At 43.1% G+C, this 23,845-nt stretch overlaps 2 protein-coding genes across 4 annotated transcripts in view; one reads left to right on the top strand and one right to left on the bottom strand.

The window, feature by feature from the left end:
• Positions 1–2,898, bottom strand: part of RABL3 (RAB, member of RAS oncogene family like 3) — a 37,051-nt gene extending 34,153 nt beyond the window's left edge. For both annotated transcript variants that reach the window (XM_045001091.1, XR_006575869.1), the window contains exons 1-2: positions 2,748–2,898; positions 85–176 (exon numbers count right to left, since the gene is read on the bottom strand). In XM_045001091.1, coding sequence (XP_044857026.1) covers positions 85–176; positions 2,748–2,793 — 138 coding nt within the window. In that variant the 5' untranslated portion in view covers positions 2,794–2,898. The remainder of the gene's footprint in view (positions 1–84; positions 177–2,747) is intronic.
• Positions 2,899–3,064: 166 nt separating this feature from the next.
• Positions 3,065–23,845, top strand: part of GTF2E1 (general transcription factor IIE subunit 1) — a 96,343-nt gene continuing 75,562 nt past the window's right edge. The window contains exons 1-2 of one of the 2 annotated variants that reach the window (XM_045001077.1): positions 3,065–3,213; positions 19,436–19,913. In XM_045001077.1, coding sequence (XP_044857012.1) covers positions 19,466–19,913 — 448 coding nt within the window. In that variant the 5' untranslated portion in view covers positions 3,065–3,213; positions 19,436–19,465. Of the gene's footprint in view, positions 3,214–14,618; positions 14,752–19,435; positions 19,914–23,845 lie in introns of those variants that run through there. The other variant, XM_045001081.1, reaches the window with a different exon arrangement.

Below are 23,845 nucleotides of genomic sequence, written 5' to 3'. Positions count from 1 at the left end.
AGTGTCAAGATTAGATGGTTCATTTCTTCTAACTTTTGAAGGACAGACGCAGTACACACAAGAAGTTTAGAATGTTTCACCTACTCGGACATCCACTGAGCAGCCCACTGTCCAAGATGGGTTTCCCAACACCTGGTTTTGGCACAACAGATGAACAAGGGAAGACTTCCCAACACCTGAAAAACAAACATAAATAGAAGCTCCATAGTTGGCAATGCATGATCTTTACATTTACCAGTGATACCAAAATAGGAGTATGGTTAAGACTCAAGAGTGATGATAGCATAATCTTAGACCAATTGAATGGGCTGGAATAATCTTGGTAAATCAGGCAAAAAGGTTCAGCAGTGGAATTCTAAATATAACACATCTTAGTGTAAAACGATGCACTTGGGTAGAAATAGTATTCATGCTAAGTATAGCTTAAATAGCAATGAACTAATTACTAGAGCAAAGGATAGTGGCCTAGTTGTATTGTTACACATTTAAATCTATGATCACTTAAGTGCAGCAGCAGTAAAGAAAATATTAGTGATAGGAACACCATGGGTCTCTCTACATTGAAGTGGAAGGTGAAATTTCCAGCCCAGGCAGACGTACATGTGCTAGCTGATTGAGCTAGTGCACTAAAAATAGCAGTTTAACTGTGGCTGCATGGGCTGTGGGATCCGCTAGTTGCCTCAAGCACAATCCTGTCTGAAGCTCTAGATATGTAACCAGGGTGGCTAGCCCATCCTGCTGCCTGTACAGCCTCAGCTACACTGCTATTTTTAGCACACAAGCTCCACCAGAGCTCTCACAGGTACCTGAACTGGAAATTATACCTCCAGCTCCACTGTGGACATACCCTATAAATACTGAGGTTTGTAAAATGAAGGATAATAGCACACGGGCTTTTGTCAAGGGGAATACACAAGTCTGAGAATATTGTGCTATTGCTTATATAGAAATGGGTAAGTCACATTTGAACCATAGTATCTAGTGCACCCTATCTGAAGGAAGATCTAACTGAATTGGAGAGAGTGCAGCATTAGGCAACTAAAATGATAAAGGATTAGTGGGTGTTAAATAGCAGTGAGTAGTAACACTGGGTGAAGACAATGAAGGGACATGATTAATGCATTTAAACCATGCTCATCATTCATGATATCTGATAACTTAATATAGGCCTTAGCTTAACGATCTACTTGAAATTACTGGACAGACCAGAACAAGACAAAACAGAATTTTATAAGGGAGTGGTGAACAGATGGAATGGATTTTCAATCAAAGATAGTGAAAATATGTTTAAGCAAAAACTGGATGACTATGGAATGTATAAAACGAAAAGCATAATTAGTTACTTTTGTACTTGTTAGTGGCTGTCTACATCCCCATCCTCTGGTTGTTCCCATGGTTTTTGTTGGTTTGTTTGGGTTTCTTTTGCTTGGAAAGGTTTGTCCTCCTCTGACTCAAATAATTATATTTTTTAAATTTAAATACACCTCTACCCTGATATAAGGCTGTCCTCGGGAGCCAAAAAAATCTTACCGCGTTATAGGTGAAACTTTGTTATATCGACCTTGCTTTGATCCACCAGAGCGCGTAGCCCCGCTCCCCTGGAGCGTGGCTTTACTGTGTTATATCCGAATTCGTGTTAGAGCGGGTTGTGTTATATTGGGGTAGAGGTGTATTTTTTTGAGAGTCATTAAACCATTCCAGATAATCTAATGGCCTGCATCTGGTCTTATATGACTATGTAACAATATACGTAGTGGAACCTTTAGAAACCAGAATGATAGGATTTTGCTTCTTACAGTAATTCTCATTTGCTACTCAAGCCCATTAGACCTGGCTTCCCACTGAAGACTTGACTTGTACCTTCCTACCATAAGAAGTTAAACCATGGCATCCGAAGAAGTGGGTATTCACCCACGAAAGCTCATGCTGCAAAACTTCTGTTAGTCTATAAGGTGCCACAGGATTCTTTGCTGCTTCTACAGAACCAGACTAACACGGCTACCCCTCTGATACATGGTACACCTGTTACAGTTAGCCAATCGCTGCACCCTTCCATAGAGAGAGCTTGAAACTAACGGGATTCTTCTGTAGATCATGAGCTCAGTCAAGCGATGCACTAAGAAAAAGCCAATCTGGACACGCATGAATGTAGTGAAGGGTGGGAAGAACAAGGGGGCTGTTCTGAAGGCGAGGCTGAGGAACCATCAGGGCAGACACCATGGGAAGGCGAAGGAGTTTCCACTGTCCAGCCCAATTCTCGGCCCCTTTTCACTTTTACGGGAAGTCTCCTCTGGGGCCGGAATTGCCCCGTTTCCCTTCCAGCCCCACAGAAGAACCAGTCGGCGCCGGGGCTGAGCCCTTCCCCCGATCCGAGGCTTTGGAAAACGGCTGAACATTCACACCGGAAACCGGATTCCGCCTTTTTCATGCACAGCCGCAGCTCAGAGGGGAGCTCCCTGCAGCGCCTCCCGGCAAGGGAGCCGCCGGGGCCGCCCTGGGCACCGCCTCGGCCCCGGCGCCCCTGCAGGACACGCGCCAGCGCGGCGCAAAGGCACGTGCGGGGGCTGCCGGGGCACGTGGCAGGGCCTGGCGCGCGCGGGCCCGGCGGAGAGGGGAGGGCGGGGCCGACGGGAACCGCTCCGGGAGGGGTCCCCGCATGTCGCCGGGACGCTCGCTCTCGCGATAGCGCGCCAGGCGGAACCGCCCCTGTGAAGGGGGGGAGGGGGTGGGGTCACGGGGTCACTCACCTGAGTCCCCCAGCACCAGCACCTTCACCCGGTCTAGCGCAGCCATGTTACCCTGCCCAGCAACAGAGCCTCACACGGCTCCGCCCCTTCCCGGCGCAGCCAATCATAACCCCCCCTCGGACCATTCACTCAACCAATTGGGTGGCCTCTCCCTTCCGCGCCCCACTATATTACCGTCTTCGCTTTTGATTGGCACATGTGGGTTGAGGCGGGCCTAGTGCCCCGCTTCAGAGAGCGATTGGTGCGCCGCCCTCTCAATCCCCTTCGCGCCGGGGCTTGCGTAGCGGCTCCCCGCCCCCTCTCGCGCTGGGTTGGAGCAGAGCGCCTGGCGCGTGCGTCAGAGGGAGGCGCCAGCCCGGCGGAGCGATACCATAGGTGTGCGCCGAGGCCTGTGCGTTATGACGTGAGGTGACGGAGTTCCTGAAAGCGCCGCCTGGAGACGGAGCCAGCCCGGAGCGGCCGGCAGGTCAGTCCCGTGCCCCGGCGCGGGGGGCTGCGGCTGCTGCTCCCCGCGCGCTTCCCCCGGGCACGCGGGGCGGCTTGTGCTGAGACCTTGGGTCGCCCCGACGGTTGGTTCCGGGCGGCGGTGCTCGCGCCCGGACCGAGCCGCCGGGGGAGCGGGGCCGCCTCGTGCTCCGGCTGTTAAAGCCGCGGCGCGCGCGGGGCAGGGGGTTAAACGGCGCCTCGTGCTGACGCGTCATGTGCTGCGCGCCGGGCGCTCCGCGGGGAGCGGGCTTCGGCCCAGGCGCCTCGCAGCCCCCCCCTGACCGCCCCGCTTGGGGCCCGATCGATGCAGCGCTCAGTGCCGCGCGCGCCTGCCGGGCGGCGACTCTGCCTCGCGTCGGGCCCCCCACCCCCCCCCGGCTCGGGAACGTTGTGCGCGGGGGGCCGGTCACTTTCCCGGTCTCCGGTTACATCTTCCTGTCGTGGAGACGTTCCAGCTACAAAACTTAGGCGTTTTCTTTTAAAAATAAACAAACCCACAACATCAGACATGTAAAAAGCAGTGGGAGGGGAGGGAAGGCGTAGTGGGGGCAGAGCAATTACACAAGGGGATCTAGGCTGGGCGACTAGACTCATGGACTGACAACTCGGAGATTCCGTTAAGGAAAAATACAGTTAATAGAGTGGGGGGCGGGGAATAATCAGAAGCAATACACAATGGGAGGAAGGAATCCCATAAAAGACCAAGGGGCAATGATAGAAAGCAAAGGAGACATAAGTTTGCTTCAAAAATGCACGTCTGGGATTCCAAATGACAAGACTTACCCTGCCAACTTCCTTGGGGAAACTGTGCCTAGACCACTCTCTCTAAGTAGTTCTTGTGGTTGGTACAGTCTCCCTGATAGGACTAATGACATGAAATTAAGACTGATAGCACATCTTTTTCAAACCACCTTAATTTTCTCTCCCTTCTTTGTGTTTACACCCACTGTTCATAAACTGTTGTTCCTCCACTTGGTTGTTGATTAGCTACACTAAATATTAGAAGAGTCAAATCATTTCTCACACAATAAATAAGTCAGTCCCTTTAGTCTCCTGATCACTTTTGTTCTTTTTTTCTGGCATCCCATCAGTTTGTCAATTTCTTTCTGGTAATGTGGTGCCCAATACCAAATAAAACATTCTAGGTCCAGTTGCATCTGAGACATGAAAAACAGACATTATCTCCCTGCTTGTCAGAAGCTGTGAAAGGAGAACGTATTAAGCCCTTTGGACTGTGATGGTGAAATCATATGAGTTTTTAGAAAGGATTCTGAGATTTGTATGAGAAACATATTACTCAAGTGGACCCACCAGCTTGTTAACTTCATTGGAAGTAATTAATTTATTCCATTGTGGTCCCACAAGTTATACTTCTGGTGGAGGAGGATTAGATTCTTCTGCTGGTATCTACTACAGTAACAGTGTAATTGTAGGTACTCCTGGATTCCTATGCAGTTATATAATCCTTAGGAACATATACATATCCTGTGTCAGACTACTGGTCTTGTTAGTCTGGTAACCTGTCCTCAGTGACTATCAATATCTGCTGCATGAGAAATAGGGAATCCCAGTCATGCAAGCTGGTCAGTTGTACAGTGTTGCAGGGAGTAGAACACCAAAATAAGAATATGAATACCTGGGTTCTGTTCCTTGTTTCTGCTACTAACTCAGTGTGGCTTTGAGCAAATCTCTCTCTCTCTCTCTGCTTGTATCCATATGTGCAAAATGGTGTAATGTTTCTCCATCATTGATGAATGCTTTGAGATCTGTGGAATGAAAGGTGCTGCATATGTGCTGAGCATTACTGTTACACAGGGTTGAAAGAATTACACTCTGACCCTGAAGTGTTCAGTTTATACCCTGAAATGGGACTTCATTACCTTTGTGTCATTTTACTGCCTCTGGTTCCAAATGTTAATTGCAAAATAGTCAGGTGTTTCTTAATTCCAATCACCGTATTGGACTCTAACCACCGTCTTCAGCAAATCCCACAGGCTCTTTATGTACTGCAGTGAAAATATCCCCTTTTATTTCTTCTTAAATCACACACCATTAACTTAATTACATGACCAATTGCTTTTATATTATGAGATGGGAGACTTAAAAGAAATTGATCTGTTTTCACTTTAATCTATTATTCCCCCCTCCCTCTAATTTACACTTCGGCTGAGAGGAGTCCTCTAGTAAACATAAATACAAAAGAGGATGTCAATTCATCTCACACAGTGTCTATAGATGAGGCAAAGCAGGAGAAAGGAGGTGCAGTGATCACATTTTGAAGAGACTGAGCACAGGGTTTGCTAGAGCCTCCAGGGAGTGGGATTTGGAAAGCTCCAGGAAGTATCAGAGAGAAGCTAAGAACTAATCTTGTTCCTACCATACAAAACTGCCTCTATATCAGAAGGATCCATAGCTCATGGTGGAGAAAACCAGGCTGATACAAACACCCACTGGAGTATCTGAAGTTAGGCCTGCCTAGGTGTAGAGATTAGGAAGGATGGTCATTTACCTGGTTCTGAAATAGACAGGCAGCTGGTGGAGATTTGTGCTTGAGGGAAATATATTCACGTTACATATCCTAATTAGACATTTCTATTAATGGAATTTTCCCCACTGCAGTTCTGTGGAATCAGCTTATTTTCCCTCTTTTTACTCCTCCTTGTGAAGGAGGATTGAAAATGGTCACATCAGCTCCAACTTTTCATCCACTGGAAGACTTAATGCTAAACTTCACCAGGTTTGCTGAGCAAGAAGCTAGCAATCAAATCTGGGACTCTTGCATGGCTGCACAAGTAGGATACTGGACAACCTGGATCACGGAGGGAGTGTGTATTGTTATCTGTGTAATGCCATAACTTGGCATGGCAGTTGTCAGAGACTTTAAAAAAGACACTGTCCCCGGCCTCTGGGTTTTGATCTGTATTAGACAAACCTGAAATATGAGTATAACAGATGCAGAAAGCAGGTTGTGGAAGATGAGGAGAGGATTAAAATAAACTCTGAGTCATATAGTGAGTCAGTCATAACTTCTAATATTTATAAGCAGAGACTGAAGTCTAGTGGTTAGCAGAAAAATGGACTTGGGACTTTGGGTTCTTCTCCCTTTTTCACAGTGACTCGCCCTGTGACTGGAAAAGTCATTTCATCTTTTTGCCTCAGTTTTCCCCTTCTGTTCCCTCCTACATACGAGCATCATGAGGCTTAATGAATGAGACCCCTAGGTGAAAGTCACTAAAGGAATCAGTATAACTCTAGTATTTTATCAACATCAGTGATGTAGACTAAAATAAATGAGAAGTTACAGGTGTAGTAACCAAATAAAAGTTGAAGATAAAAATGACCACTTGACTTTTAAAATAAATATATTTATTTTAAGCTTACTGATCTTGCTGCCAGATTGTTTTCCCAAGTTTTTGGCTTCTAAATGCTGTTATCCTCACCATGTTAGTCAAGTAGAGTGGGAAGGAAGATGGATCAGGCATCACTGGTAGAAATTCTGTTTGGCAAAGAGTTCTTGAAATATTTGTTGTGGCTGTGTATAAGGTGAAAAAAAGGTTTCATAGCTTTCTGCGTAGCTTTGGCAAAGTCCTGGGCAGTGGAACTGTTCCATCTGGTTTACATGCTGGCTATTCTGGGCTCTTTGCACCCAGTGACAGTTCTTTGCTATGGTGGTTAACAGGCTAGCTGTGCATCTCTCCCTTTCTGGTCTCTCTGAGTGTTAGATCTCATGTCTTCACTTCACCTGGGGGAGAATTCCACAGTTCTCCCACTCTTAGGTCCTGAACTGCAGCACCCTGTGTATCCACTAGGCCTACCCAGCAGGTCCTACTGGGTTAGGCATCTGTGGTCTTCCCTTTGGGCATCTGTGACCAATGATGTATATAGTGACCAGACAGTCTTTTTAAACAAAATTGTTCTTACTGTGAGAATAAACAAAGCATTTAGAGCAAAAGGGGATTTTAAAACAGTCTACAAGCATGTCTATCATACCAAAGGCTTACCATCCCCCTGATGATAACCTAGGCAGGCCTAACTTCAGATGCTCCAGTGAGTGTTTGTATCAGCCTGGTTTCCTGGAACAGCACACTAACAACTGCCTCCCTCTCTTTTGAGTCCCTTTTTAAACTTCTAGAGTGCTTTTGATCTTGTGTTCCCATGTCTCTTCCTGTCCAGCATTGTTTCTTAACCTGCTTACCAAGCATTTCCAAGCAATGACTTATCTGGAGCTATTGTTTTCTTCCTTTCTTGTTTTTCCCAATAGCTCCCATTATTAAATTAACAGATTCATATGTAAACATCCCCAATAATTAGTTTTGCATACAGTATTCATACATTATTACAAAACAGTTCTGTGTCCATCATGCTTGTTGTGAAATGTCTTCAAATTTCTTTGCATATATAATGAATTCAGGCTTAGCTTACTGCTTCCACTCCCAGTTCTCAAGTGTACACATGCAGAGTCTTGCTCACTTGAATTTTAGCCTGTGATGGATGTTGGGGCTTTGGAGGTACTGGGGATGCATGTGCTACCACCTGTGAGTTGGATCCATGTCCTTTGAGTAAGTTACAGCCAGCAAGAAGTTGGGGACCATTACTAGAACTGTTAGTTATTTGTGGCAGAAGAGCAAGGTGCCAGCTTCTCTTAAAGAAGAAATTCATTAGACCCTCAGTGAGTTCTCTTGATACTGATATGCTCTCTGACCATATATTTGAGGCAAGATTGAGAAGGCTGTGGCAAAATAACTCCAGCTGCATGTAGATTCTTCATGTTCCTGCCTATAATCAGTTTGGTTTTAGGGCTTAGTATAAAATGAAAGTTGTGTTGGTGGTGGTGGAAGATCAAGTGTCCATGATTATTTTTAAGTCTGTCATCTGCCTTCAGTATTGTCAACTAACTTGCAGACTGTAGTAGGGGTTGAATAGGTCTCCCTTCGGTGATATTATTTCTTACTATCTGGGTCTTCTCTGAAAGAGATACAGGACAATTGCCTGTCTACTACAAAGGTGCTGTTCTGCAGAACTTTATTTAGTCCTTTTGTTAACCATTTTATTGGGATGGGGGTTAATGAGGAAGAGTGTAGGTTGCAGTGTATTCAGTATGCTTATGTCTGAGCTTTATATTTCTAACTGCTGTTGCATTGAAATAGTTCGTCTGAGACTATGTCTGCACTACAAGCACTACAGCGGCACTTACTACAGCAATGGAAGGGGTCCCCCTCACAAGGCAGTAGCTGGCAGACAGAAAAATACTTTCATTGACCTAACTACGTCTCTCAGGGATGTGAATTTGGGGCATAGAGGAGGGCTAAATGGGTGAAGTTCAGCCTACACAAAAGTGTATTTGCTAGATGAGGGGTAATAGTTAAAGGAAATAGTGAAAAATCTGCTGGCCCTTCTTGCTAAATTAAGTCCATCATTTTCAGTATGTATAATCTAGGGAACCGTGTTGGATCCCTAGTTGCTACTGCATATTGAAGTACCAGTGATTGCCACGTGCATTTATCATCTGTACTTGCAAGAAAGCTGTGCTCTTTCCTTTAGAAAGGTTGTGTTTATTTGGACATTTATCAGCTCTAAGTTTAAGGAACTGTATTTAAAATATAAGCACTACATGAGGCTGTACCTTAAAAGCATTTTGAAACTGTACCTAGCACAGAATTCTGCAGAACTGAACAGGGTCTGGAAAGAAAATGTCTTTCACTTATTCTCTGTGATAATCATAGAGCAGTGTTTCTGAAACTGGGGGTCCCGACCCAGAAAGGGGTAACAAGGCTATTGTAGGTTGTCATATTGCCACGCTTTCTTCTGCGCTCCCTTCAGAGTTGGGCAGCTGGAGAGCAGTGGCTGCTGGCTGGATGCCTAGCTCTGAACACAGTACCACTGCCAGCAGCAGTGCAAAAGTAAGAGTGGCATGGGGGGGTTGTCATTTAAGGGTGTGACGACCCCTCCCAAAAAATATTTTCAAAGGTGGGCCCGTCATTGGGGATGTCAACACAACAAGCAAACTCTCGTGGCTAGCCTGGGTTAGCTGACACTGGCTGGGGCTACAGGGCTATAACACTGCTGTATAGCCATTCGGGCTCGGGCTGGAGCCTGGGCTCCAGAACCTTCCCCCCCTTGTGGGCTGCCATAGCTGGGTGAGGGGGCGGGTTCCAGAGCCCAGATTCCAGTTTGAGCCCAAATGTCTACAACGCAGGTTTACAGCCTTGTAGCCCAGGCCTGCCATGGGTGTTTAATTGCTGTGTAGACATCCATAGAGTTGAAGGCCAGAAGAGACCGCTAGACCAGCTTGTCTATCCTCCTATATATTACAGGCCACCAGCACGCTAAACCCAACAATGGAAAAGACACCCAAGTAAATGAGGTCCACAGGAGACTAGACTATTATATGGTACAGGCAGGGAATAGGAGGGACTGAGATGCACCTTGAGGCCCTCCAAAGACAGGGAAATGATTAAATGAGCTATACCCAGATAAACCTGGCAAGTGACCCACACTTTCTCTGCAGATATGTTGATTCAAATGGGAGGGGGGCTGGTGGCAGGATACTTTAGGTGAGGGGTTCTTGTCCCTGGAACTCCGTTCCCTCCTTGTTCCACAACAACCTATATTTAGTGACTTTTGGACATGTCACAAGAGACTTCCCCTCCCCATTAGGCTTTTGCTGACAGGGAGATGATTATGAGAGCAGACATTTGAGGTCAGTATTTTTGGGGGGGTGGGGGGGGGGAATTGTTTCTTTTGAAACTATGGGTTTTGTCCTTGTTTGGGTGCTCAGCTCTGACATGCTTTATTTAAAATATGTCTTCATAGAAATGTTATAGGGTGCCTAGAGCCTGAAATAAGCACAATTAATGAATTTGAATAAATAAAGGCCTACAGCCAGCGTCTTCCTTCACATGCACCCTTGATTTACAGTGACTTAAGGGAGAGCCTGGGCAGGGTGGATTGATTGAAATTTAAGCTATTTAAATCACCAATTTTAATTATGATTTAAGTCAGCAAGCAGGAAACATTGATTTAAATAATCAGTTTTAATTGTTTTGCATTTATACTTTTTAGTTATTTTCTTAATGATTCTCATTAGTTGGTAAACCATTAAATGTTGATTTTTTTTTATTTTATATTATTTTTTTTGCAGCTGAATATAGCCTTTACACTAAATTTTGGTGCTGCCTTTTACTAACCAGGAGGATGCATTATAGGGATGTAAAAGGTTAACCAGTTAACCAGTAAGCAATAGTCTTACTGGTTAACCTGCCTTAACTGTTAACCCTGTGCCAACCCCAGTGGCCCTGGGCTGGCTGGAGCAGGTCTCAGCCATGCTGGCAGATCCGCTCCAGTCCCAGCCGCAGTAGCCGGCGAGATCGGCCCAAGCTGCATATTTCAATCGTTTAAATTGTTAACTTTTTAAATGGTGTTCACATCCCTAATGCATTATACCTGAGCACATGTATTTAAATAGTTTAACTTACATTTATTCAGATTCTTAAATTTTACATTCATATTTTGATGCATTTCTTCACTAGATTTTTTTTTTTATTTTATTTTGTGTCAAGCCCTGTTTGGATGGAAATTCAAATTCAGTCAAATGCACAAAAACAGTATTTTATTTCTTCATTTAATAAACCTAACCTTAAAAAGCTGGGCATATAAGAATTTTTTATCAAACATGTTTGCATTTAAAACTGACTTATTAAGCAAAGGAAGTATTATCTGTAGTTAATGAGTTAAACTGATTGTTTCTGGTCACTGTTTCCTTCAAGATTTTAGAACTAGTGGATCTCATCCTCTCGCACTTTGTTTTTATTTTTAGATTGGAAAAGGAAAATAAGCGTTCCCACTTTTTCAACTCCTAATCAGTTTCTTAACTCTGAATGAATTAGTCATTGAACTGAACTGGTTGAATAAACTGAAATGAAAAAAAAATTCTCTCTGCACCCGCAGAAGAGGCTACTGCTATCAAAAACTGGGCTAGCGCTTCACCAAACTCTGGTTCAAGGTGCTTAGCCAGTGACTTCCCACCAGTTCAGTGGTTTGGTTTTCTTTAAAATTTGGCAGCAAAAGTACTGCTTAATATTATTTTTTATGTTTAATTTAAATGATTTTAATAGAGTATAATGTTAGGCATTAATGTAGCTTGTCAATTTCAAATTTAATTTTAAATTGGTTTATTTTTAAAAAATAAACCTGTATTAAATTTAAAATCTATTTTTATCCATGCTGAGCTTGGCTGGCTCATCCAAAAGTAGAGTTTAGTCCCATTCAGCTGTAAAATTGTCTTGAAAAATAATTCTTGTTTCACATATGCAACTTTTTCCTACTTTTCTCACTCTAAAACAACAATGGCACAGCCCAGTTTTAGGGGTTGTTTAGCATTTTATTGTTACAAAATATTTTGCTTTCAGTCTACTTATTTAAGGAAATTTCTGCCTGAAACCTTTTAAAATATGTCACTAACCCCTGCAAAAACTGAGACATTAATGGGAGTGACAGTGTCACTTTCACTAGAATATCATAGGTGGTCTGATGTTCCTTGCTTCCACTCTCACCCTTTAGTAAGGAAAGTGGGAGATTGTCTGATCTTTCAATGTTTTTTATCCTCATCCTCATGTTCAGAGAAGTGTGCTCTAAGCATTGAAAGCCATGAATTACCCCTACCCTAAAGGAGCAAGTAGTTGATTATTCCAGCAGAAATCTACATTTATTATAATCTGTATCTGAGAAATGAAGTGCTTAAAATGCATTAAATATTTCAGTTAAGGTTTCAGCATTCACCTGAATTCTACCTCCTGTGCTCCTGCCATACTCCATTAAGAGACCTAAACTCACATGTCACCCCACCCCCCCGGCTCGGCCCCTCACTATTAAGGGATCTTCTTTTAATCTGGGAATACTGTGAATAGGAGGCTAAATAGGGATTAAAGTGAGTATGGTCTATTTGGGCTTATGAACAGGGCTGTTTGAAAAGTGGAGTTGATCTTTATGGGTTAATGCCAGCTTTGTCTTTACACATTTGTCATTGACAGCTATTTCCCATGCCACGTTCAGTCAAGTGCAAGCACATTACTGTTAGACAGGTTACCAAGGGGAGTTTCCAAGAGCCCAATTATATTCCTCCTTCACCTCTTTCCCATTTTGATGAGTGAATGACTGGAAAAACTCTTCACTAGGTGACTTGGAACACATGTTGTCATCTCCTTGGAAAGGGCAGAGACTTCATTTCTAGCATGGATTGGAAATGCCAGGTCACCACTTTTGCTTTAGTGGCCTGACTTTGTATTGAAAGATTGCCCAGCCTCCCTGCTTTTTGGTACCCATAGGAGGGGCTGAACTTTGTAGTTCTGTAGTTGGTATAAACCAAGCTATTTCACTGGTCCTTCAAGCGTTCACTCCCTTCAGAGAGAATATTTCTCCCCCAAAGCAAAAATATCTTGCAAGGTATCTTTCCTTGCCTTAGTGACAATGTCATGCTGACATCTCTGCATCAGGTGGCTGCAGTTCTTGGGAAGTGTGAGTATGCGTGAGGGGAACTCATTGTATTGTCACGTGCTGAGCAGGTTTATTAAGATGGAAGAACTGTGTGGAAGGGGATGGCAGAGAAGAAATCAGGGAAATTGTTACTTGAGTAGGTGGGGGTGTCCACTGAAGTATAAAGAGTCAAGAGTTTGGATCAAGCACAAACTGATTTTCTATAGAGAACAGATAAAATGGAAATGAACACAGAGAAGGAAGACATACAAAGTGAGTTCTAGATATGCATTTGTGAGAATAAGTTACTTTTTTCTCCCCTTTTGACTCCATGCTGGTGAAATGAGCCCTGAAGTCTCTGTTTATCCCCAAAATAGGCATGGTATAGGCAGTGCCGAGGAAGATTCCCTCATGCCACCTCTTACCACAGTATTTTACCACTGGAGAAACCACCACTGAGGTGAGGGGGAAGTTCAGTCTTTGTATTCTGGTCCCCTTCAGCCAGCCAATCTCCCTGTGAAAATAGCTTAGTTACCTGACAGACCATAAGGTAACTAAATTGTAAACCACATATTTCAGGTCAAACACCCCAGACTCTGTCTACATCATTGCAAATGCTGGTTGAGTTTCACTGGGGAATTTTTGCAAAGCTTTCCTGCAGCTAACTCTAATTTAGCTGCACTGTGTTATTAATGGTGAGAGCCCAGTCTAGATGCATTGCCAGTGTTTTTACACTGATCGCCAGCGGCGGCTCCAGGCACCAGCGCTCCAAGCGCATGCCTGGGGCGGCAAGCCACGGGGGGGCGCCCTGCCAGTCCCTGTGAGGGTGGCAGCCTTCGGCGGCTTGCCTGTGGGAGGTCCACTGGTCCCGCGGATTTGGCGGCAATTCGGCGGCGGTTAGGCCGAAGCTGCGGGACCAGCGGACTTCCCGCAGGCAAGCCGCCGAAGGCAGCCTGACTGCTGTGCTTGGGGCAGCAAAAAAGCTAGAGCCGCCCCTGCTGATTGCCCATTTACACTGACTCCCATCAATGCTAACTAGTGGAGATAAATAATGTTAGTAAGAGGAAACTTCTAAAACTTTACTCAGTGTAGTACTTTTTTTATGTGGGATGTGGAGAGTTAACCGTTAAAATGCCCCGTCTGGTTGATTTTATGGCTTACTTTTCACAGAGGAGTTGGAGATGGATATCCAAGCACTGCCTTCCTTCTGCCATTTGCAGTGTGCAGCCTATTCACATTGGTGGGCATTTGGTATCCAAGCTGAGGGCAGGATACAGCCCTGAGTCAGGAAAAAAGCATGGGGGAAGGTAGTGCCACGAGAGAATGGGGGGAATGAGTTTGTTTATTTGTTTGTTTTTTTACTCTGCAAGCATGGATGAGAAGGAAGGAGGGCAGGGATAGACCAATTTTAACTTCTTTATTATTGAGCTGTACCCTATAAAGCCTAATTACTCAGCCACCAAGATCATCAGGTCAGGTAACCTGAGAGGAGTATAATCTTCAGCTGCAGCAAAGAGATGAGGGAGGGAAGGGATACAGTGGGGTTTGGAAGGCAATTGAAAAGAGGCAAAGCTTGAGTTGGTAATGGCAGAAAGGCAGCTGTCACTAAGGATAGGGGGTCTGTGCATGTGTCAGGTACCAAGTTCTCACTGTTCGCAGGCTCCTCTTGGGCTGCAGAGCATGTTATCATTTTATAAATAATTGCGCTAGCAAAATCCTAAGCAATCTCAGTTGACAGGTGATTCAGCATCTGCTGAGTCACATGCAGGGCTTGGTGATTGCACAGTGATGGCTCATTAGTGTGCTCAGATGAAGAACATCGAAGGGCTTTCTTGCTGCCAGGGTGATGGTGCTCCCTGTCAGCTTTAAAGAATGTGAGTTCTGGAGCCTATGCTTTGGGAGAGTAGGGGTTTGTGATAGTGATGACAAGACAGGATATTAGTGCAGTCTTTCTCCCTCTATATTTCCTCCCCCTCCCTTACTTGTGGTCTGTCTGCTCTGGAAGTGGAAGGTGACAGAAGACTCATGGAAGTGAACACCAAGACAGGTAAAACTGTCTATTGATGGTGAACTATCCCAATTTAAATTCCCTGGGATTAGGAAAGTATGTCTCATAAACATGCCAGGTCCACCCTGGGAAGGGGCCCATAACGACTGTAGTACCGGGGCTGCGGCAGGAGAAGGGACACAGAGAGCTCCAGCCCCAGGGCCATTGTTGGGGGTGCAGAGACTTTTATCCTAATTACGTTTTTGAACAACCATCAGCTGGATAGTAGCTCTCCTTAACTGGAAAGAAGAGATCTTTATGAACAAGGCCGGATTAACCTTTTGTGGGCTTGGCGCCAAACATATTTGTGGGCCCCTTTGGGGAACAAACGTGGTCCCTAGATCCCACTTCCAGTCCTGCCTGCGATAGTGGGGGCTTGAGATGTCCTCCAATCCCGGGGTTGCGTGGGGGCTGACAGGTCCTCCAGCCCTGGGGCTGTGGCAGGGAAGCAGAGAGAAAGTGCAACTTTCAAATGTAGATTCTCCCCCCCCCCCATAACTGCACTCAAACATAAAACAGCGTAAAACGTCTTATTTACCTTGCAATGCTAGCTACAAAAGTACCATGTGAATGGCTGTTCTCACTTTCAGGTGATGTAAATAAGAAGCAGGCAGCATTATCTCCCGTAAATGTAAACAACCTTGTTTGTCTGAGCGATTGCCTGGAACAAGAAGTAGGACTGAATGGACTTGTAGGCTCTAAAGTTTGAGTGCAGTTATGTAACCAAAAAAAAAAAAAACCTACATTTGTAAGTTACACTTTCAGGATAAAGAGACTGCACTACAGTCCATTGAAAAATACTATTTCTTTTGTTTTTTACAGTGCTAATATTTGTAATAAAAATAATATAAAGTGAGCACTATATACTTTGTATTCTGTCTTGTAATTGAAATCAATATATTTGAAAATGTAGAAAAACATCAACAATATTTACACTAAACAATAGAATACCAATTTAAATGTAATAGTGCAATTAAAACTGCAATTAATCTTGAATAATTTTTTAATCAAGTTAATTTGTTTTGAGTTAATCACTTGAGTTAACTGCAATTGACAACCCTAGCAATAGTCAATTTAGACCATTTTGTATGTATAATTGGGATTATGTTTTCCAATGTGCATTACTTTGCATTTATCAACATTGAATTTCATCTATCATTTTGTTGCTCAGTCACCCAGTTTTGTGAGATCCCTTTGTAACTTTTCGCAATCTCTTTTGGCCTTACCTATCTTGAGTAATTTTATATCATTTGCAAACTTTGCTGTCTCACGGTTTACTCCTTTTTCTGTTGAACAGCACTAATCCCAGTACAGATACCTGGGGGACCCCTCTATTTATTCTCTCTATACTGAAAACAGCATTTATTCCTACTCTTTGTTTCCTATCTTTTTAATCAGTTAGTGATCCATGAGAGGACCTTTCCTCTTATCCCAAGACTGCTTACTTTGTTAAGAGATGTTGGCAAGGGAATTTGTCAAAGGCTTTTTGAAAGTCTTAAGTACACTATATCCACTGGATCACCCTTATCCACATGTTTGTTGACCTCTTTGAGAGAATTCTAATAGATTGGTGAGGCATGATTTCCCTTTACAGAAGCTGTGTTGAATCTTCCCCAACAAATTGTGTTCAACTATGCATCTGATAATTCTGTTCTTCACTATAGTTTCAACCAGTTTGGCTGTTAGTTTGTGTCTTTTTTGCTAGTTGCTCTTCAAATTCTTTTTTGGGCTGCCAAATAAATACTTTTACACTTGACTTGCCAGAGTTTATGCAACTTTCTGTTTTCCTCCATAGGATTTGACTTCCAATTCTTAAAGGATGCCTTTTTGCCTCTAACAGCCTCTTTTACTCTGTTTAGTATTTTTTTTTGTCCTCTTGCTGTTTTTTTAAATTTTTTTTATTTGGAGTATACATTTAATCTGAGCCTCTATTATGGTGGTTTTTTAAAAGTTTTAATGCAGCTTGCAGGCATTTCACTCTTGTGACTTTCAGTTTCCATTTAAGTAGCTTCCTCATTTTTGTGTGGTTCTCCTTCTTGAAGTTAAATGCTCCTGTGGTGGGTTTCTTTGGTCTCCCCCTAGGATGTTAAATTTAATTACATTATGGTTGCTATTACCAAGCTGAACAGCTACATTCACCTCTTGGACCAGATCCTGTGCTCACTTAGAGCTAAATTGAGAATTACCTCTTCCTTTGTGGGGTCCAGGACTAGCTGCTCCAAGAAGCAATTGTTAATGGTGTCTAGAAATTTTATCTTTGCATCATGTCCTGAGGTGCCATATACCAATCAATATGGGGATAGTTGAAATCCCCCATTATTATTGAGTTTTCTATTTTTGTAGCCTCTTTCATCTCCCTGAGTATTTCATAGTCCCCATCACCATCTTCGTCACGTGGTCAGTAGTATGTTCCTACTGCTATACTCTTATTGTTGAAACTGTGGTACCGCTTGATTCATTTGAGATTTTTACTATATTTGACTCTATGCTTTCTTTCTCATATAATGCCACTCCCCCAACAGCACAACCTACTCTCATCCCTATATATTTTGAATTCTGGTATTAGTGTCTCATTGATTACCATTGTTCCACCAAGTTTCTGTGATGTCTATTATAGCAATATCTTCATTTAATACCAGGCACTCGAGTTTACCCATCTTAGTATTTAAATTTCTAGCATTTGTATACAAGTACTTATAGAATTTGTCACTCTTTAGTTGTCTGCTTTCATGTGATGTAATTGAATGGGACTCCTTTTCATTTGACTGTTTCTCTTCAGTTCCCATTTGTACTCTATCAACTTCTATCCTCTTTTCAAGTATCAGAGGGGTAGCCGTGTTAGTCTGGATCTGTAAAAGCAGCAAAGAGTCCTGTGGCACCTTATAGACTAACAGACGTATTGGAGCATGAGGTTTCGTGGGTGCACGTGCATCCAACGAAGTGGGTATTCACCCACGAAAGAGTTCCTCCCCTAAGGGATGTCTCTGTCCAAACTGTGTGCTCTTCTATACCTGTCAGCTTTCCCCCTGCCCTTAATTTAAACACTCCTCTGACCCTCTTTAATTTTATATGCCAGCAATTTCCTGGATAGGCTCCTCCTTTCACAAAAGGTTCTCCAGTTCCTAATAAATCTAAAACCCTCCTCCATACACCATTGTTTCATCCACACATTGAAGCCCTGCCGTTCTGCCTCTCTAACTGGCCTTGATGGTGGAACTGAATGCACTACCATGGAGCTTCTGGACTTGAGTCTGGACTTGAATCTCTTATGTAGCAGATTTGGCCTCTAGGACCTCTCTCTGACCTTTCCCTATGTCATTGGTACCTACATGAACCACATTACTGGCTCCTCCCCAGCACTGCACATACATCTGTCTGGATGTCTTGAGAGATCTGCAACCTTCATACCCAGCAAGCAATTCACCATGCGGTTGTCTTGGTCATCACAAACCCAACTATCTATATTTCTAATGATCAAATCCCCCATTACTATTATTGGTCTCTGCCAAACAACTGAGGTCCCCTTCCCCAGTGTGTGAAGATCATCTGGAAGAAGGGTTCGAACTATGAGATCGTTTCCCTCTGCTCCACTTTAATGTTCTCCTTCCCTGAGACTTTCATCCTCCTCAACAGCACAGAGGCAGTGGAACCACTCTACTGTGTCCGGGAAAGTCTCATCTTTGTACGTCTCTGTTTCCCTTAGCTCCTCCAGTTCAGCCACTCTGGCCTCGAGCCTGTGACACAAACTGCTTGCCTTGACTACATACATATACCACCTGCCCATAAGGCAGGTAATCGTACATGCTGCATTCAGTGCAAAAAACTTGGTAGGCCCCGCTCTGCTGCTGGGCTGCTGCCTGCATTAGTTTTAGTCCTGCAGCTATTTTTTGGGTGTGGGGGGGGGCGGTAAAGGGGGAAGGTGTTTATTGGCCTAAATTTAGAGCATGTTAGATGTATCGGGCTCTCACGCTCCCTCTCTAAACTCCCCTGCTAGCTCCTCTGGTCACTTAGAAGCTGGCTTTTTAACCCCTAATTCTCCCTGAGAAGCTCCGTCCCCTGGTTTACAGATCCTAAAGGATTTAGGGATCAAAGCCTTGTTAAGATGCTCTCAGCTTTGTCTGGCAGGCCTTAGGCTCAGCACATAGTGCCCCAACCAGACCACACCATAAACTTCAGGCAGGCAGGCACACTGCAAGCACACAGACACACAACAGACTCACCCCAAGCATCATGTTGTTGCTCCTCCTTCACCTGGAGAACTCCCTCATTAAACTCCCCAAATGTCAAACTATGATTTATTTCTGTGTGATGATGTGGCTCATTGTAGACTTTTGGTGCTTGTTTCCTAGTTGTAAATCTCAGCTGATCATGTAGCTCTATAAGAGCTCAAAGGCAAGAGATATTTAATGTTACAGCAGAGCAGGTGGAACTGAAATCTATTAGGTATTATGGTAGAAAAAAATGACCACCATTTCCCCATTTTGCAGTGAAAACAGTGCACTGTCTAATCGTACTGTGCTGTTAGTTGCATTAATAATACCTGAAGAGAGTGTTGAGGGATGGGGAAGGGGAAATGAGAAACTATTATCTTTAGTGGTCCTTCCTTTTTAGGTTTTGTTAACCTGAATCAAAACTGTTTAAGTGAGGGGAAAATAATTTATGGTCCATCTTCTTTTCCTTGCAGTATACATGAAGCTTCAGTGTCATACCTGATATGACGGACCCAGACGTCCTCACTGAAGTCCCAGCGGCTCTGAAGCGCCTTGCCAAGTACGTCGTGCGTGGTTTTTATGGCATTGAACATGCTTTGGCTCTGGACATCCTCATCCGGAATCCCTGCGTAAAGGAGGAGGACATGTTGGAGCTGCTGAAGTTTGATCGGAAGCAACTGCGGGCAGTTCTCAACACCCTCAAGGGGGACAAGTTCATCAAATGCAGGATGAGAGTGGAGACAGCTCCGGATGGCAAAACCACCCGGCACAACTACTACTTCATCAATTATCGCCTGCTGGTCAATGTGGTGAAGTACAAGCTGGACCACATGAGGAGGAGGATTGAGACGGATGAGAGAGACTCCACCAATCGTGCCTCCTTCAAATGTCCTATTTGTTTCAGCACCTTCACAGACTTGGAGGCCAATCAGCTGTTTGATCCCATGACAGGTATGGTGCAAGCATCAAATACTTTTGTTTTTTCTTTCATCGTTTAGGCTCCAGAATTTCAGGAAATTCAGTGCTTTTCAGTAGTGAAACATACTTTGGTGATTGTGATCTTTATTCTGGGTTATCCTGGAGCGGGGAGCACTATGGTTCAAGAGTTGCTAATATTAGAATGCAATACAAAATTCAGACCCAAAGTCCTAATAGTTTGTAATCAAAGATTCCATGTTGCTTCTTGAAAGAGCAGGAGTGCTAGATCCTCAGTAGACTGACCAGATTTCAACATGGATAGTTACATAGTCTTCTTAGTTTTCCCTTTCAGTTTGAATAGAACAGGGTATTCTTTGCTTTCTGACCTCAACTGTTCTGTAATGTTGGTGAGAGAGATTAAACCATTGCCATCTTTTGCCCCAGTGGTTGGCTGTGTTTTGGTGATGGATGCAGTATTACTTATATAGTTGTACAATCCAGGAGCAGTGTTCATAAAGTAAATACTTGTGGATGTTTGGGTAAAAGGCAGTATAGAAATGAAAGCTCAGTATCACAATCAAATTCAAAGGAGAATAAAGCAGGGTGTCCTTGTTGATGGTATGCAGCCTTTTATCGCATGCTGCTCTTGCCTGTATATAAGAATGGCCATACTGGGTCAGACCAAACATCCATCTAGCCCAGTATCCTGTTTTCCAACAGTGGCCAGTGCCAGGTGCTCCAGAGGGAATGAACAGAACAGGTAATCATCGTGATCTGTCGCCCATTCCCAGCTTCTAGCAAACAGAGGCTAGGGACATCATCCCTGCCCATCTTGGCTAATAGCCATTGATGGACTTATCCTCCATGAATTTATCTAGTTCTTTTTTGAACCCTGTTATAGTCTTGGCCTTCACAGCATCCTCTGGCAAGGAGTTCCACAGGTTGACTGTGTGTTGTGTGAAAAAATACTTCCTTTTGTTTGTTTTAAACCTGCTACCTATTAATTTCATTTGATGGCCCCATGTTCTTGTGTTATGAGAAGGAGTAAATAACACTTCCTTATTTAATTTCTCCACACCAGTCATGATTGTATAGACCTCTATCTTATCCCCCCTTAGTTGTCTCTTTTCCAAGCTAAAAAGTCCCAGTCTTATTAATCTCTCCTCATATGGCAGCCGTTCTATACACCTAATAATTTTTGTTGCCCTTTTCTGAACCTTTTCCAAGTTCAATATATATATATATATATATTTGAGATATGGTAACCACATCTGTACGCAGTATTCAAGATGTGGGCTTAACATAGATTTATATAGAGGCAATATGATATTTTCTGTCTTATTATCTATCCCTTTCTTAATGATTCCCAACATTCTGTTTGCTTTTTTGATTGCCACTGCACATTGAGTGGATGTTTTCAGAGAACTATCCACAATGACTCCAAGATCTTTCTTGAGTAGTAACAGCTAATTTAGACCCCATCATTTTATATGTATAGTTGGGATTATGTTTTCCAATGTCCATTACTTTGCATTTATCAGCATTGTGGTTGGTTGTGTGTAGTTTACTGTTAGGATCTATTGGGGTAACAATGGAACCAGTCAGGAAAGTAAAAAGAAATATATTATTGCTTAAAGTCAAATAGTCATTAAATAAATCTGCCAGATTTGTCCATGATTGAGGGTAAACAAGATTTTTCTTTGCATAACTGCCCACATGGTATTCCACTGTTGATGCACAACTTTTAAACAGGCTTTTTTGCTGGGGGCTGTATCTTGGGAACTCTGGTTCAAATGTCTCCAAATTTGGCTCGTTAACAGAATCCCATGTGCAAATGATGCACATCAATTTTCAAGGCAACCTGAGTAACACTGTTGATTTTTAAAGCACTTAGAGTTAAGCTTTAAACAGAAAGCTGGTCTTAACCTTAACTATCATGGGGTTGTCGCCCTGCTGTAATATAGCTGGAGATAGAGATGGAAATGGCAGATAACTAAAGTAAAGCACTATCTCTTACAGAGGCCTCTGGGGGGAAATGTTAATCCTTTGTTCTGTGCCCTTTTAAAACCATGCAATCTGCAGAAATGTACTTTCTACAGGCAAAGTGTTGCAAGATTGTCAGAATCTAAATAACTCAGTATCATCTCTTCAAATGGATTTTTTTAGTACTTAAGAGAAACACAAGGCATTAAATATCCACAAGTACACTCTGTTGTTCATGTGGGTCAGCCGCATGCTATATGTAAGAGAGTACAAGCTTCAGTGTTTTCTTAACCGGTAGAGGGAGACGCTCTGTTCTGTCTGGAGACAGTGGTCAGGGAAGATGAATTTGTTAACCATTACCAACATAGAAAGCATTCGATAGCTTTATTTTCTGTAGCTCAGGTTAATCGAGTCTGGATGGGTGATGCACGCCTTTGATGTTTCTTCCCCCTTCTCATAGCCCAATCATATTTGTGAACCTGACATAGTGTAACATTCAGTTGTCAGATTCAAGGTTAATCTGAAAGAAAAATTACGTGACTAGAAACTGCAAGGGAGAGTGGGTTGTGGTGAGGGAGAGACAGAAGCTAGAGCTCCCACATTGAATTTAACAGACTTGTATTGGGCTCTGTTATTTATAGTACTTAATTGAAATATTGCATTTTACTGAAAAACTAAACTGTCAGAGTATTTACCAGAATGTTTGAATTTGATTTTGAAGCTAGAAATAAAACAAATCTAAGGTTCTCTGTGGTTGAAGAAAGATATCTTTCTCTCTTTCTTCCCCCTTCTTTATCTCCCCCCACCCTCATCATATTCACATAATCCTTTTATTATACCACATTGCTTTCTATTTCTATTATTGTAAGAAAAATCTTAAGATAAACGTATTGCATTTATTATTGGGTTGGCTTCATGTTCTAGTACAGAATGGGACATGCATCCATAGACTGGGCAATGGCTTAGTTTAAAAATTAGATTGAACAAGACACTAAAGAGAAGGTACTATAGTGGGTAGCTGTGCATTGGAAAGGGAATAGAGTAGATCCTCTGATAGGTTTCTTCCATCACTATATTCTCCTGCTATATGGAATCACAAGTAGTTAACCTTTTCCTCCCTGACTCTTTGCTCTTGCATTCCTAATAATAATCTCAGTGCTATTTTAGTGTTGTCAGTTTCCTGCATGGTAGCAGTGGCATATTGTTAATATAGTTAAATGAAATTTAAGCTGCATAAGGAAGAGGAGATGTAAATGTTAAAATGAAAATCAGTGGAGTTTTTTTTGTTTTTTGTTTTAAATTTAAATTTCAGTCCTGCATTGCATATTCTTGTGCTTAACAGCAATATTCCACTGTATAACACGTTAGTTTGCTTTTCTCTAGCACCTTTCAAACTCCAGTTGTCTCAAAGCACTTTGAGCTAAGGTAAGGCAGTAACTGTGGAACCGAGCTCTCATGTGGCCTGGAATGTCTTATTGAGGAAAGAGATTTTGACCAAACTCCTGTTGTGCCTTGAGCATCTCATATTGTAAAATCCCATAATTTTTCTGGGTGCCCAGCTTCTCTCTTCATCCCTTCCAGAGTATTCTAAGCACATCTGCCAAAAGCCTCTGTTGTCTCTCACTATTCAGTCTCCCCACTTTCTCACTCAGACTCTGCACTAACTTCCAGTCTTCTGCATCAAGTAGAAATTACATGCTCTCGCTTTCAAGGCTCCACATAACTTGGCCTATCCTACACTTTTCCTAACTTGTTTTCTCAAGCCCACCCAACTTTTTCCCTTTCTTGTGCTGCCCATTCTCATCTCTCGTCTCTTCTCATTTTTGATGGTCTCCCATGTCCACTTCTCACTCCATGTCTCTTCATTCTGCTCTCTCCCATCCCACCTTCAAAAAAAATTACTAAGAACCATGCGTTCCATGAAGCATTCAAGCTGTGTAACTACCCCTTTCTTTGGTTGGTATAGTATTGAATCATAACCT

Source organism: Mauremys mutica, chromosome 1, assembly GCF_020497125.1.
Source record: "Mauremys mutica isolate MM-2020 ecotype Southern chromosome 1, ASM2049712v1, whole genome shotgun sequence".
Classification (NCBI taxonomy): Eukaryota; Metazoa; Chordata; order Testudines; family Geoemydidae; genus Mauremys; species Mauremys mutica.
Note: the sequence above shows the minus strand (reverse complement) of the source record. Positions and strands in the feature narration are given on the sequence as shown.